We start from the raw sequence: 14,515 nt of genomic DNA on the forward strand, positions 1-14,515 counted from the left end.
AGAGTCCTCGCCCACTGGAACTTGATAGTAGAGAGAGGCCAGAGAAAAGAAAGAAAGAAAAAGAACACACAGAGATGGTTTCAAAATGGAAATGACTTGGCGGTGGCGAAAGACGGACATGAAGAGGCCGAGTTGCCGGGGTTTTTCCTACCAGGCTTCAAAGCCCCGGCAAACATCTTTCTTGCAACAGCGCCAACTCGATTGAACCGAGCAAATGAATAAGAAAGAGGCTAGACGTGCAAGAAAAAAGAACCGCTGGTTAAGCAAAGAAGAGGCCTGCTGCAAGAATGCCGAAAGGCGTGGCCAGTGTTATGTGTTTGGCGGGCCAAACGGCGGCGAACAAGGAAATGCAAAAAGAGAAGCGGGAGAGGATGCACGAGAAAAAGATTGGGGAAAAGGAAAAAGGTTTTAAAAGAATAGAAGAACAAGGCAGCCAACTCGACTACTATATAGACAAACTCGACTAAAAACGGCAAATGGCTTTTGTAATTCAATCGGAGCAGAGAGAACCTTACCGTCCCAGGCGTCGAACATGTCGCTGACAAAGTAGTCGGTGAATCCAATTTGCGATTTCGGGATGGAGCACGTCTGACGGTCGAACTGGGGCATCACGACTGGCAGTCCTTTCGCTTTCTCCTCGGCCGTCTGATGACACAGGAGAGAATAACGAACATTTTTCCCAAGTTATTATATCGTCGTCAGCCCAAATAAAGCTCATCATTTATCCGCGTCGATTTATTCTTAGCGATGATGACATCTAGTTTATTGTTTACGAGCTGGTGAATCGCTAATGAGATGCGGCGACGCCAAACAGTCGACGCTGGCAATTACCTTCACCCACCTCCGTCCGCTTTTACGATATCCTGGACAGGATGGTCAGTCGTGACAAAGGCATGAACTCAGCTTCGCTCGGCGGCCCGCGTATTGTTATATTAGCCATACAACAACAACAACCACACGACACGGGCGCGCAAGATCCGTATGTCTACAGGTTTTTAAGCCCTTGTGCGCTCTTTTCTCTGTTTCTCTCTCACCTGGTTAAAGTATTCCTCAGCGATGCGGCGCGCCCACTCGATGCACATGTTGAGAGGTCGTGTCGGATTGGAGACGTCGGCGCATTTGATTAGCATACGCTTGACTAGGATGATGTTCTCCTGAGTGTTGAGACTGGTGTAATCGATTTCGGGTGGCTGAGTCACGATTCACGGGAAAGAGAGAAAGAAAAAAGGGAAGAAGAATATTAAGAAAAAAGCCAGATGACATCACCCGATTATGTAATAGCTTCTAGTCCCGACCAAATCCCCCCAGTGCCCCGTCGGCCGACAGGCTGGCACCTGACAGGCCCTTTGATGTGGCAACTGAGATCTTCGTTTGCTTTCCACCGAGACTCTTATACATGGCGATTCTTCGTGTTGTAGTCCGGTCTATAGTCTCTACTGTATTTATAAATGCATGCACATATACCTCGTACTGTTCCTCGTCTTGGCGGAGGAACGGCTTGGCGAAGATGTTGATGAATTTGGTGAGGTGCTCAAAGTGTTTGGTCATCTCGGTGGCCAGCACCATGTCGATGATACTCTGCCGAATGACTTTGTAGTTCTCTCGGTCCAATCCTTCAACGTCAAGAATTCACGTAAACATTTATATCATTTTTATATTGTTTAGCGTTTGCATACATTACGTTTATTGATTATGATTATTGTTATTTTGAAAATAAAAAAGGCTTCGATGGAAATAAAAAAGCGTAAAGTTATTTTTATTTTTTGAGCGGAGGTCGATTGGTCACGACGATTTGAACCACCTCGACGGGGGCAAGAAAACTGCCGCCGTCAAACAATCGCCGTCTGGCATCGTGTGAAAAATTCTCCATTATACGTACATACACAGTGTATAGGTGTTATTTATTCTTATTCTGTCGCCGAAACGTTAAGGCAATGGCGTGTGTGCATTTTCTATCATTCGTCCTTTTTTTTTCGCTTTCTCTTTTTTTACTTATACAGACACCGGTATTCCTACGTACTTTCTATGCACACGTACCTTTGAAAATGTTGACTCTGTCATCGGCGCACGTCAGTTTAAATGCCAACGCCGCGTGATGCGACTCGAGGACGCTCAGGTCGTTGTACAAAATGGCCAGCTCGCTCCCAGAGTTGCAGAGGAAACCACTTGACATTTTACAAAGAAAAAAGGGAAAACCGATCGAATTAGATTATTGAGCAAAGCATTCATCGTTTCAAATGTCACATGCATATGTAGTACAGTCAATTGGATTTTTATAAGGTTTACTGCATCACCATCTTTATTATCTTTGGGGGAAATAAAAGAATCCCCAAGACTGAAAAGTGGAGCAGTTTATGAGAGACGTATTGTGCAATCACAACTCAAAGGTCTCCGACCACAAATCCCTTTCTCTAACCGTTGGCATAACAGACATAATATCACGATAACAAAATAAAAGAATAGTTAATAAGCCATTGGTTGGGAAAAAAGACGTCTGTGCAAATAAATCAATCTTGTCAAGCGCTACTGTAAAAAAAAAACATATCGACAGGTAGCCAATGCCATTCCGTTCACATCCTTGTTTAATGACAAAAAGCGACAGGTAGACAGTAGACATCCAACCGTTATAAAGGCGACTGACAGGTGGCGTGAAAGAACCAGTCCATATCTTTCGAAAAGGGAGCGCAATTGTTTAAAGAACAAAAGAAGCCACGACGAGCAAAGTCGCCAGTCAAAGTTCAAAAGGTTTAACCAACAAGTGTCCCGGGCACGGAAATATCGCATGACGCATCTCATTGCAGTCCCCGTTTTCACTTGGTCGGACGTGAGTAAACCAAGTGCGTCGTCTGTGCGTGTCTCTCTGTGGTTTTTTGTTTGTTATCAGCGAATTTATTGGACTCGGCTCATCCAGTCCGCCAAGATTAAAGCGATACGACTGAACAGAAGTGGAGAGAGTAGCTGAGGTACATACCTTGTTTTGCCCGGGTGATCGACGTCGTGAATGGCGGCAGCGATGAGACAGGCGGTTAAATCAAGAGGGTCGAGAAGGGCCTTGATGCGGTTGCGCTGGAGGAAGTAGGCCGTCGATTGGAGGACGTCAGCAGCGTGTGTTGAATTGTGGTACGTATTCGACGAGTGGTAATTGGCCTCGATCACCGTCAGCCAGTTTTGCAGAGTGGCTTCGTCGCAATTGAGCGTTCTCGGCACTTCGAAACGAGTCATGATTGTCATCCCGAGCCACACCAACGGCCTACCGAGACACGCAAGATAATGATATGTCATGACATGACAAGAGCATCAACACACACGAAGCCTAGCCTGCAATGTATACTATCTTTGGCAGCATCAATTTCCTTACCGCTTGCCGGTGAGCTTCTCCAGACGGATGACATCAAAGTCCCACTGGGAATCATTTTCCAACATCTCCCTCAGCTGGATCGGAATGCTGATGTTGTTCAAGCTCGGCAACAAAGGTCTCGAATACAGTTGGCTGTGGGAGGATTTCAAGGAGGTCTCGTTGGAACTCCGTCGAATGTAGCCGGGCTGCTTCTGCCCCTGTTTGATCAATGATAAATTATGGCTGCGTGCTGGCTTCCCCTCAGAGTGGTTCAAAACTTCCTCCCCATGCACACAGGCCCCCGTACACAACATGTACATAGTATATCCATTCTGGCTATAGGGGATATAAGGCCTTGTGCAGGTTTCAGGTACAGCACGACTTGAATCCAAGTGCTGTTGCATCAAATTTATATCTAAAGGAGTGGGCGAAGGAAAAGAAAAAGAAACCAACCAGCAGGAGGGCGCCGACCAGATCGGTCGTGACGGGATCTTCATTTCGTCCCTTCACCTCGGCCACGTGAGGTGCAAACAACTCTGTGGAGCGCAAGATGTCCAATACCTGGGCGGAAAAGAAAGAAAAGAACGGGAAAACGAAATAGAAATAGGAGAGATGATGAGATCACCGGTTAATTAACAGGGTAGGATAGCATCATCCAACTTTGTTATCCAACTTCTTATTATGTGTGCCCACCATCTTTAGAGGGATGCTATGTATACCTTGTCCAGAGCCTGTGAGATGTAATTGGGACTGGACTCTTGAGCAGCCGTGATGATGTTGATCACTTTGGTGATGGGTCCTTCGATGGCCATCGAGTGTAGCCTCGCCAGACTCTGGCGCCTTATGATGGCCCCTATTCCCGTCCAATCAAAACATTTGTTGATGTGTGTTACGGCAAATAATAAAAATATATACACAGCAGCAGCAGCATGGCCAATAAACTGATTGATAATAAATCCAAAATGGTGTACCGTCGCTGCCGACGGATCGGACGTCGTAAGAAGCTTTTCTGACCGAGTGGAGAGAGCTCCGTGGCATCGGGTAAAAGTCGTAAGCTCCCATATCACCTGAAAGCGATTTGTCAATGAATAACGGCGGTGGTTCTTGCAGCAACAGCACGTAATCGGGAGTCTCGTTTCTGCGCTCATCCAATTGTTTTTTTGTCCACGTTGACGGCAGTTTAGGAAAAGGGGAAAAATACAAATTCATGAAATCAATTGAATTATCTGAAATAGACTATAGCTGAAAATATGTAGGTTAAACTCTAAAGTTTCGTTGCAGGAAAAGATCCATCAACGTCCAAACAATCAGCAGTACTCAATTGCGATATCCGACGACGGTGTAGCGTTACTTAGCGAGCTGCTGATTATTGCAACATTCAAAAAGAAAACGATAACCGCATCGTATCGGGTTGTAAAGCGGCGATACGAGAAGATGCTTCCGTTATTATTGCTGCTGCTGTTCCCTTTCTTTTTTTTTCTGCGTCTATTGTAGTACGCATCTTCCTTATTAATATTTATAAATTTGTTTTTGTCCATCGTCATGTCCTCAATGGATTTGTATTACAGTCTGGAGGCGAACGGCAAACAGATATGATGCGCCGTGCAAGTAATGGATCAGCGCAAAAAATATAAAATGGACGATGGGTTTTTATTATATAAGTTGGCCTCGTCAAGGATTTGCGACTTTCTTTAAGAAGGGCAACAACCGGATGCGCTGGGAGCTGAACGGTTGGCTGACAACTGACGGATAAGGACGAAAGCTAAAGCTATTAAAGGTTATATGCTATATGAGCTAAAGAACAGCATACTACTGCAGAGTATATCAAGCACAATGCAGGAGATTTTCAAGTTGAGTATCTAAGCAGCAGCACAGCACGCAAACCCCAAGCGATCCTGAATGTTTCAGTATAGATCGAGTTTTTTCATTGGCCCCGCAGCAGCTGCAGAGTTGATATGTTCACGATTCTAAATCTTCTAAGCTATATAAGAGAAAAGCCAGCCAGCCAAAAGTTTCAAGTTTCGGTTGACATTGTAGACGCCGAGTAACAAGTACCCACGTCCGTCTCCAATTTGGGCTCGGTGACGTGTGCGCACAACTATACCGGCTGGACATAGATCAGCCAAACCTGTCAAACTTCTCTTTTTCTCGCCATGTTTGGGCCATGATTTACGCAGGTACCACGCATAGGAAATTTACAGTTCACTACGTATATATGCCAATGTAGTATGATGTGAGCAATAACAAGGTTCTCTGTTTTCCTTGTCGACGGAGATAACGCGACTATTGACAAATGGCAATTTTTTGGGTTGTTTTCCATCTCCTGGTTTTTTGAGCGATGACGCCAGCGGATTATCTGTAACCAGCAGATGGCGCCAAGTGTTCCTCTCCTATACATCATTACCATGAGAAAAAAGGTGACGTGACGAATACGGCCCAGTGATGTGTGACGTCTGTGGCGCTTTAAATCGAAAACGAATCGATGGATAGACTTACTCGGCTTTGCTGGAATGAACGGCAATCATGCGCGTGTAGAGCGGCACCGAGTCTCCGGTTCTCCGACGGACGAAGCAGCTGCCCTCCCACTCTCTGGTCTTGTTGGTCAGGACGTGCTGGGCCGCGTCGTTGATGTCGTAGCGGTTGTTGCCGGCGTCGCATCGATACAGCTCGATCATATTCTTGCCGACGATCTCGTCGGCCGCAAAGCCCAGCAAACGCTCCACGCCCGGGTTGATGTAACGGATGTTGAAATGGCCGTCCGTCACCGTCACCAATTCTACGGAGAACGGAGTAACAACTGATCATTGCGAACGGTCAGTCACTGGGGCCCATAATAGAATATCATTCGGTTCATTGTCCTACCTCTCGTGACGGCGGCCACCGTCATCGACGCTTCGGCCAGACGCAAACGCTGGCGGGACTGCAGTTCGCTGTTTTCCAGCATCAGCAACTCGCTGAGGCAGGATCCCAAGCTGCCGCTCTCCGGGTAGCACTGCATAGGATGGAATGCAAACCAAATGCGGTTGATTTATTGCGTTGGAAAGAGACAATAATGGCGGCGATGATTTTAATTGGTTTGACAAACAAGCGGCTTACCCGATCGTATCCGATTTGTAAGATGCTGCTCACAGGAGATTCCTCGCGTTCCAGCAAACTGCAATAAGATACTCGGATATATATTGCAGTCACATACCAAAGAATGAGCGAAGGGAATCTGAACATGAGAGGAACGATGCCAACAATCTGATATAATGCGGATGAAAGTAATCGTTCCTGCCGCCGCTGCTGGTGTGCTGCTGCCCTCCCCGCTGAATAGTTCTACATGGACCAGTGAACCGATTCATTTCGGCTAGATCGTGATTATTAACAAATCATTGTCATGCCCATCATCCTCGATATTGTCCTCTCTCATAATACCTTGGGCCGATGCAAACATTAACATTTCCTCCGAGTCTATAAGACTTACAGCGTCTTACACTCAATAACCCATCGGATTTATTGAATGAGCGGAGAGTGCGGTCTTAGCGCGGGGACCAACAAAAAAAAAAATAACAGCAATAAAATCGCGGATATAATAAGACAGTATCCTTGTCTGGTGTACAGAGTTCTGGTCGTCCATAATACAGCAGCTATAATCGGCTTAGTACAGCTGCGGTAGATAGAAACCAGCAAGGGGTCCGCAACTCAAATTTACCACAACAAAAAAGGTAAAAAAGCAAAAAAAAGTGAAAAAAGGAAAAAAAAAGTAAATTTACTTTACGTGCTAAAAGAAGGGCGCGCGCGAACGAACCGCCCTTCCTCCCCAATCCCCTCCCTACCCTTTTATTTTCGCTTGAAGGAAAGCCTATCTCAAAAGGAAAAAAGGAAAAATAAAGCAAGGAAAAAGTAAAAAAAATAAAAAGTAAATTTGAGTTGCGGACCCCTTGGAAACCAGATAACAGTAACAGTTCATTATTTAGCCAATGATGTTTCGTGATTTTTTCCCTTTTGAAAGTGCGTCATTGTTGGTTTTGTAAACCCGTCTTATTTTTCATTTGGCTCGTATATTCTATAGATTTACTTCAGTCTTCCTTAAACAGCTAATACACATTTAAAATAATTGATTTCGGCGCTAATCAATATGATGTAGTATATACATGCTTCCGTAGCCTTTTACGTAACACTGCAAACGCAATCAGCCGTAAATCATCGCCTCTGTGCCGACAAGAACAGGTGCCGTTCCGGGGTCATTCAATCTGATGCGCATTGCAAAACAAAAAAAACGGAGGCGTGATGTATGTTCCCCAACAGGCTCTTTATCAGCTAGAAAGAATAGCATGAAATATATACCATGTATGGCCTTAGTTGTCCTATTTCCTTAATATATCATTCACCATTTACTGAGTTAACAGAAACAAACACATCAAAGGAATACAGAAGAATGACATAATAACTAATACAATTTGGTTTCTCTTTGATCTTGGCTCACGTTGAGCCCCGTTTCCTACACATATAACGATAATATAATGTCTACGCTGTCTTATATTATAAATACAGCGAGTGAGCTGAAAAAAAAAAGTTGTCTTCAAACTTTCAGTGAACGAGGCCAACGCAGCGAGTCCCGAGAAAAAAAAAAAAAGTATTTACCAAAGTCTTGATTTACGAACGAAAGTCAACGCTGAATATGTTGGAGCCTTAAAGAAGCGACTTGAATAAGTTTAAATAAAAGAGTAGAGAGCCAATGAGCCTGTTCCTCAAAAGGTAGGCAACATCAATTCCCGAAAAAGTCACGAAATAAAAAAGAAGAAAAAACACAAAAAAAAAAAAGAAAAAAGATGGACGGGAATGCGATCATCAAATGTAGAGTCTATATGTAATATATTTATGTATAAACAGAGTGCGGGAGAGAAGCTGCTAATTTCCCTGAGAAAGGTAATGAATGCGGAGCCCGAGACGCTCACGTCGGACGGCTAATATAGTGGCGCCGGAATTCTTGGACTTATGGGAACGACTTATTGAGGGGAGTTTGGCATGTTAGAGACTTCACTCCTGAGTCAATAGACATTTTCGTTGGACGCCGCATCTGATGAGGTCGCTCCTCCTCTGATCATCAACGAGTGCATGGTTTTGTTATTGGCTGGTCAAAGGTGAAAGCGCCGTCCTTCATCCTTCGATTCCCCCCCTCTGCTGATGAGTGAAGCTGATGATGCGTCTTGACTCGTTCGCCGTTCCGTGTTGATCACTGCTAGAGTTAAGATTCATGAGTCAGGAGTCTCGCTAACTAGGAGCCGTGCACCCATGTTTCGAGCTGTATAGGAGGGGTTAGTTTCAAAGGCGAAAATCGATCCAAAGTTCGTCCGTGTCTTTTGTTTGCGTGGACGAGCTCAAGCGTTTTAATGTCCAGACTTGACACACACGCACCAGTAGCGTCGAAGGGTTGCAGCGAAGAATGGAAAGACGAGCGGAGAATATACATATATATGTTGCATTGTCTGGACGGAGAGCGTCAGCTACACTTTACGACCGTCAAACTCTGTTATATCTGTTCCCCTTCGCGCCATTCGATGGAAACTGTAACGGAGGAAGCGAACGCGGCGGAAGGAGATATTCAAAATTCTGATGAATAAAGTACAAGACAAAAGTGAAAAGATGAGAGAGTGCCCGTCATAAATTCCTGTCGCCATCCTTTTCAGCCAGTTGCTCTAGATATATATTCACTGCGTCTATACATATAGAATTCGACGAATTTGACTCCCCTTTATAGATAAACGAATTTTTCGACTCAGTGGATACATTAGATTCGTTCACCTCTGTAGCGGGAAGGAATATTGGGCTAATGATAAGTTCTCGGTTTTCTAGGAATCTACGCTATTTACTTGATGGAGCGAATAATTGACTATCAGAATCATCACATGCACGCAAAAGTGCCAGCGTCAGCAGCCACTCTCAGACGGCGAAACGGGTAAATCGATGACGAATGAATCCGAAAAGTTGGTTATTCGAGGTCTTTCGCGGACTTTCTTTTTTTGCTGCTGCTGTTTGATGCTGCCGCTGCTGCCACCGGTCCGTGCTGATGGATGTTATTCATCGTCATGACTCATGGATCCCATTTTCCCTGTCGTCTCTCCGTCTCCCAGCACTTTTATTCAAATAAATGCTCCAGAGATTGAAGGACCGCTAGTGCCAGATATTATGTGAGCGCAGACAAAAGCGCAGAGACAAAAGGGACGCTCGGAACTGATGAGTGAAAGGTTCGTTACTTTCAAGAGAGAAGAGAGTGGCGAGCACTGCTGCTGACGTCGCTTTATCTCTCTCATTATATACAGCAGAAAGACGGCCGTCTTCCTCATGCAAATCACACACACACACACACACACACACCCGCCTCGTCTATTGGGGAACTACATTCAAAATGCAGCTGATCGTCTTTGACTTACTTTCGTTTGACGACGGCCAATATAATGGGGTAATTGCCGCCTGGTTGTGTGCGAATCCACCTGCAAACACACAAAAAAATAACGATCAAAAACAAAGTGAAAATCATTAAAAATAAGCTATAGCTGATTGGCGAAATAAAAGAAAAAAAACAACCAAAACAAACATCCAATCTTCCCGACTAAGAAAGCACAATATCTCGAGAAACTTGAGTAGATGAGGCGCGTCTTGCGAGGAATATTACAGCTATGGCGACGCTTTCCCTCAACGATTTCATCCACTTCAAAATCCCAGAGAGAAAGAGAGAGAGAAAAGAAATCCCCGTCTACTCTGTTTCTAGACGATGACGTCAATCTATTAAGCCATACAATATCTTTTGTGCTTTGTTTGCTCAGCATGTAGTATACCATCGCACGGCGGCGAATCAGCAACCCGCTAGAATATCCAACCCAAGTAGAATACACAAGTCTATATATATATATATATGTATATAGTCTAACATGTATATGGTATAGAGTTTGGGTTTGTCAAGCCTCTTCATCCTTCAATTCACTCCATCTTTACACAGACTTGTATTTGTCTCCCACTGGAGCGCTGTCGTCGAAAGCCCTTTTATGATTCAATTCAATTCTTTTTTCTTTCCTATTCACTCCCACCACCCCCCTCTCTATAAATGCGTACATACTATTTTGCTCTTTTTGCTTTTATGTCTGTGCTGCTCTTGTGTCGTCAGACTAATGGGAGAACCCTAGATGTACCGTAATTCTATGAATTTCCCAAATTTAATTATCCCTTTCATCAGATTTCAGCGCCGAATAAAATTTAAAAAAAAAAGACCTGAAAAACAGGAAAAGGAGAGTCCGGTTCACTCAGTTCCAGCTTGTATAGAATCAGCATGAGCTCACAAGCGTCTAAATATCGATCAAAGATTCAAAGCTAAGCAATGGAGGCTGGAAAAGGCGTCCGCCCATATCAAACGTGAAAAGTAGGCCTAAAAATGTTCCCACAGTGACGCAGGGAAGGAAGATTTTTATAAGGAATGTCAAGTTTATAGTGTAAGAAATGTTACGCTGATATAGAGAGCTTGTATTCAATCCTGTTCGCTATATGCTCCAAATAAATGTATTGGAAATCGATCAACTTCTCTGTGATGTGCAGCTGCCGAGTTCCAAATCGAATCCCAATGACAAATAAAACAAAAATAAATAGATCCTAGCTCTCTGTCTTGGTGGCCTTTGATCAAGGAGAATCGTTGGAGACAACCGCAAGAAGAGGAATGGAAACAACCCAAACAAATGAAGAAGGAAAGGCACGAATAACGAATAAGGCCAGGGACGTCACCTGCAGAGGGCGTCGACGTCACGCGTTCGGCTGGCAGAGCGCCGGTCGATAACAATCAAATTGGGTTCCAATTCGGCGATTTTGCGTTGGACAAGCTCCGGCTGAAGATTGCGGACGAGCAGGTGTTGGTGATTGACATCGCTGCTGTTGATACTGCTACTGCCGCCGCTACTGTGGCTGCTGCGGCTGTTGCTGTGGCTCATGTCCGTGCCGATGCAGCCGCCGTTGCGACTGGCCAACTTCCGGCAGGCCCACACCCAAGCGTCACTCTGGGCATCCTCTCTCTCGAAGATCAACATCATCTGTTTTTAAAATAAGGCAACAAAAAGAAGAATCAAAATATTATAGCGGCTCACTAGATACGCGCAAGATATAAACGGACGCAGAAATAATGATTTAACGAGTTCAATTTATCAATTAGATTTTGACAAATGTCTTCTGGCTTTTCCTCAACTATTTACCAGTTCTCTTCGAAAATAAATAAACCACAATTTGTAACCCGCAGCTTTCGTCTTTTTCTTCCGCTCAATCATGGACATCGTGTCCAATCAGCTATCCGGCAGTTAGTTAGTTGGGTGACAACTAGCCTTGTTGACAAAGAACAAAAGCCATCACGTATACCAGCTGAACTTATATACGTATAGATCCTCATATTAGCCATACTAATAGTGGCACTCGGTATGGCCCATCTTTGTTATATAGAATGAAAGGGCATTATTCACAAGACGTTGCTGCTGCCAATCGATAAGCGAAAGCATTGAAAACTGCGAATGAATAACGACGATCTGGACCAGCAGCGGACGTCATTACTGTTAGAAGCCAAGCCTAAATAATAACGAACGAGACCCTTGAGTGTCTTAAACAGAGCGACATAATTACACCGCTTAGCTTTCTACTAGGCTACTAGGCGCATTATTTATGACGCAGGAGAGGTTTTCATGAGTTGGAAAAGAGAAAAGGACGAGGCTCGAAAATGGACGAGCGCAGCTCGGCTGTCGTTTGATTGAAGATGGCCTGGGCTTCTTGTGCACCTTGATTCGTCTATTATTTCGCCCGCCAGTGATTGGCAACTGAAGAGCGCCACTGCCTGATTGTCTCTCTTCTCCCGGGCCGAATTTTTTTTTTGTTATGTTTTGCTTAGGAGCTACTCCATCATCTTTTCTTGTGTGTTTTAGACAATCTTTTAGCCAACCGGTTGAATGCGTCTGACCGATTTTCTACGGGTTGTCTTTTTTCATTGAAATTCAAAGCTGAGACCAGACAGCGGTAATAAGTCATCGACTGAAAACCACTTTTCAATTTCGCGAAAACTAATAATACCTGAATGCTTTTTCTCCTCACTCCCCTCCCCCCTTGTTCTCCCTTTTCATCGTGCGGGCCCGGCTCTCTATAACTCTCTGTCTCTCGCTCTGTGTGTTTAGTTCCGTCGTATATAGCCTGTCATCTAATAAATTTGGATTTACTGGAGTCTTTGATGTTCCCCTCTACTAAATTTCCTACCCATGCGTCATACGACACAATATTTTGAGTCATCCAGTCGAACGAGGGGACTAGAGAATAGAGCGCATGGAAGGAAACGATATTCTTCGCCCCCTTATTTTTTTTATTATTTCTTTTACATTTTGTAACTTCTAAGGCGACGTAGCCGGACGTGACCTGCGAGGCTTTAATCAAGCGTTGAATATATGATGAAAAATGTACTGTCCGTATGTATGCATCAGCCATATATAGCAGTGGGTCTTGTTAATAGGACCAGCAGCGACCAGTAGCACTTTTTCAGAATATGAAACGGATTGAATGTTTGTCGTGGCAGCCAAGTCTCTTGTTCTCTCATATTCACGAAATCCTCACATATGATCCCGACCCCGTCTCGTTGATTAGTCCCTGCCAGCGACCTGCTTTGAACTTGAGGAATATGTCATTACTTGACGTGGATATGGACGGATGATGGCAACAGTATTACTCCTAACATGCCTCGTAATTTTTTTCCTAAAAGAAATTCTTTCTCAACATTCGAAATGTTTTATAAGTTGAATAGGCTGTAGACCGAATGTTATCACAAGTATGTAATTGGAAATAAATATGTTTTTGGATCACTATATCTGGGTGGATTTATTCAAAGACAAAGGCCAGTTATAGTTATATCTTTGAAGGATAGTTTGACTTGAAGATAAATAAATATTCCGCATTTGATGGATAAGCGTTGACGTGCACGAAGCAAAAAAATTCCCTTTATCTCACAGTACATAAGATCGTTATTCACCTATGTATGTTTATGCAGTTTCTCTGTGATATTCTACAGTTACACTGGATTTTCTAAATCCAGTGAATATGTTTCTTTATTAACTATTAAAAGATTTCTATACCTTTTGTCATATCGGGACTTGATTTTCACTGGTCTGAGCTACGAAAGACGTATAATCCAAAGTAGTCTCATTATTTAGAGATGTTATTAAATGGAGAAACTAGGAAGAGATAGCGGAACAATTTTTCAGCCGTCAAAATCATATTCTGTAATATCTTTTCTGGCCTGCCTTATCTATCCGTGGATTGACTGTGTATAGTTCTTCAAAGAGAAGCAGCATCTATCGATGGGCTGCAGCAGCATGAGCTCTATCGGCTTTATTCTAGACCCTTCCTTCTCCGCCGTCTTGTGATGTGTAAACCTCTGTGTGTACTTGATACGAAGATGACAACTCCGTCATTTGCTGATTACATTTCAATCTTCCGAGCTCCTTGGAGACTCTGTTTTCACCCAATATGGGCTAAGAGGCCGGCAACATAAGACTTGGTTTCACGAGGGCCTTAGATATCGTTCCTCTATCTCTAGGAGACGACCACGAGAGCCATCATCCAGATCTCGTCCCTCTATTTCTCGTCAAATACGGCCATCAGGATGGTCGACTTGATGACAGCGGTCGCTATCACGCCGGAATGAGAATCGGCCTTCAAGACATCTCCAGTTAATGTGTTTGAAACCTCCTATTACCACTTCAAACTGTATATAGGCAAATAATAATAAAAAAAAAATCATCAGAATCAATAGGAGAGGATCGTTCAGGAAAGTGATGGCGGATCTGGAAAGGAGCGACGGATGAAAACCGTCGAAGAAACACACATCACGTTCCTATATATTTTTCCCATATTTTTTCTTTCTTTTGTGTTTGGTTCTCTATTCCAGCAAGGGCATTAGCATAATAGAGCCCGTCTTGTTACTCATTTTTGTTGTTGCTGCCATTGTAACCCAATCTCTCATCCACACACAGCAACAACAACTGAATAAAAATGAAAGGCTCTTATAGCTAGTTTGTGTTTCTAATATCATACGTTGTTTTTGTGTCTGTGTGTCTTTCTTTCTTTCCTCCTCTCCCCCCCCCCCCTTTTCCGGTGTACACATAATACTGTCGTTTACTGCGACTGTAT

The 14,515-nt window shown here is 43.9% G+C and overlaps 1 protein-coding gene across 3 annotated transcripts in view; it reads right to left on the reverse strand.

Moving 5' to 3' along the window:
- The window catches only part of LOC124328849 (high affinity cAMP-specific and IBMX-insensitive 3',5'-cyclic phosphodiesterase 8A-like), a 35,851-nt gene that overhangs the window by 1,341 nt on the left and 19,995 nt on the right, over positions 1-14,515 (reverse strand). For 2 of the 3 annotated variants that reach the window (XM_046787661.1, XM_046787660.1), the window contains exons 5-18: positions 11,093-11,394; positions 9,754-9,813; positions 6,434-6,491; positions 6,200-6,329; positions 5,834-6,134; positions 4,309-4,475; positions 4,057-4,190; positions 3,791-3,898; positions 3,359-3,555; positions 2,972-3,250; positions 2,038-2,165; positions 1,465-1,613; positions 1,035-1,190; positions 516-645 (exon numbers count right to left, since the gene is read on the reverse strand). In XM_046787661.1, the coding sequence (XP_046643617.1) occupies positions 516-645; positions 1,035-1,190; positions 1,465-1,613; positions 2,038-2,165; positions 2,972-3,250; positions 3,359-3,555; positions 3,791-3,898; positions 4,057-4,190; positions 4,309-4,475; positions 5,834-6,134; positions 6,200-6,329; positions 6,434-6,491; positions 9,754-9,813; positions 11,093-11,394 (2,299 nt within the window). The remainder of the gene's footprint in view (positions 1-515; positions 646-1,034; positions 1,191-1,464; positions 1,614-2,037; positions 2,166-2,971; positions 3,251-3,358; positions 3,556-3,790; positions 3,899-4,056; positions 4,191-4,308; positions 4,476-5,833; positions 6,135-6,199; positions 6,330-6,433; positions 6,492-9,753; positions 9,814-11,092; positions 11,395-14,515) is intronic. The other variant, XM_046787662.1, reaches the window with a different exon arrangement.

This window comes from Daphnia pulicaria, chromosome 3 (genome assembly GCF_021234035.1).
Source record: "Daphnia pulicaria isolate SC F1-1A chromosome 3, SC_F0-13Bv2, whole genome shotgun sequence".
In the NCBI taxonomy this organism is placed as follows: domain Eukaryota; kingdom Metazoa; phylum Arthropoda; class Branchiopoda; order Diplostraca; family Daphniidae; genus Daphnia; species Daphnia pulicaria.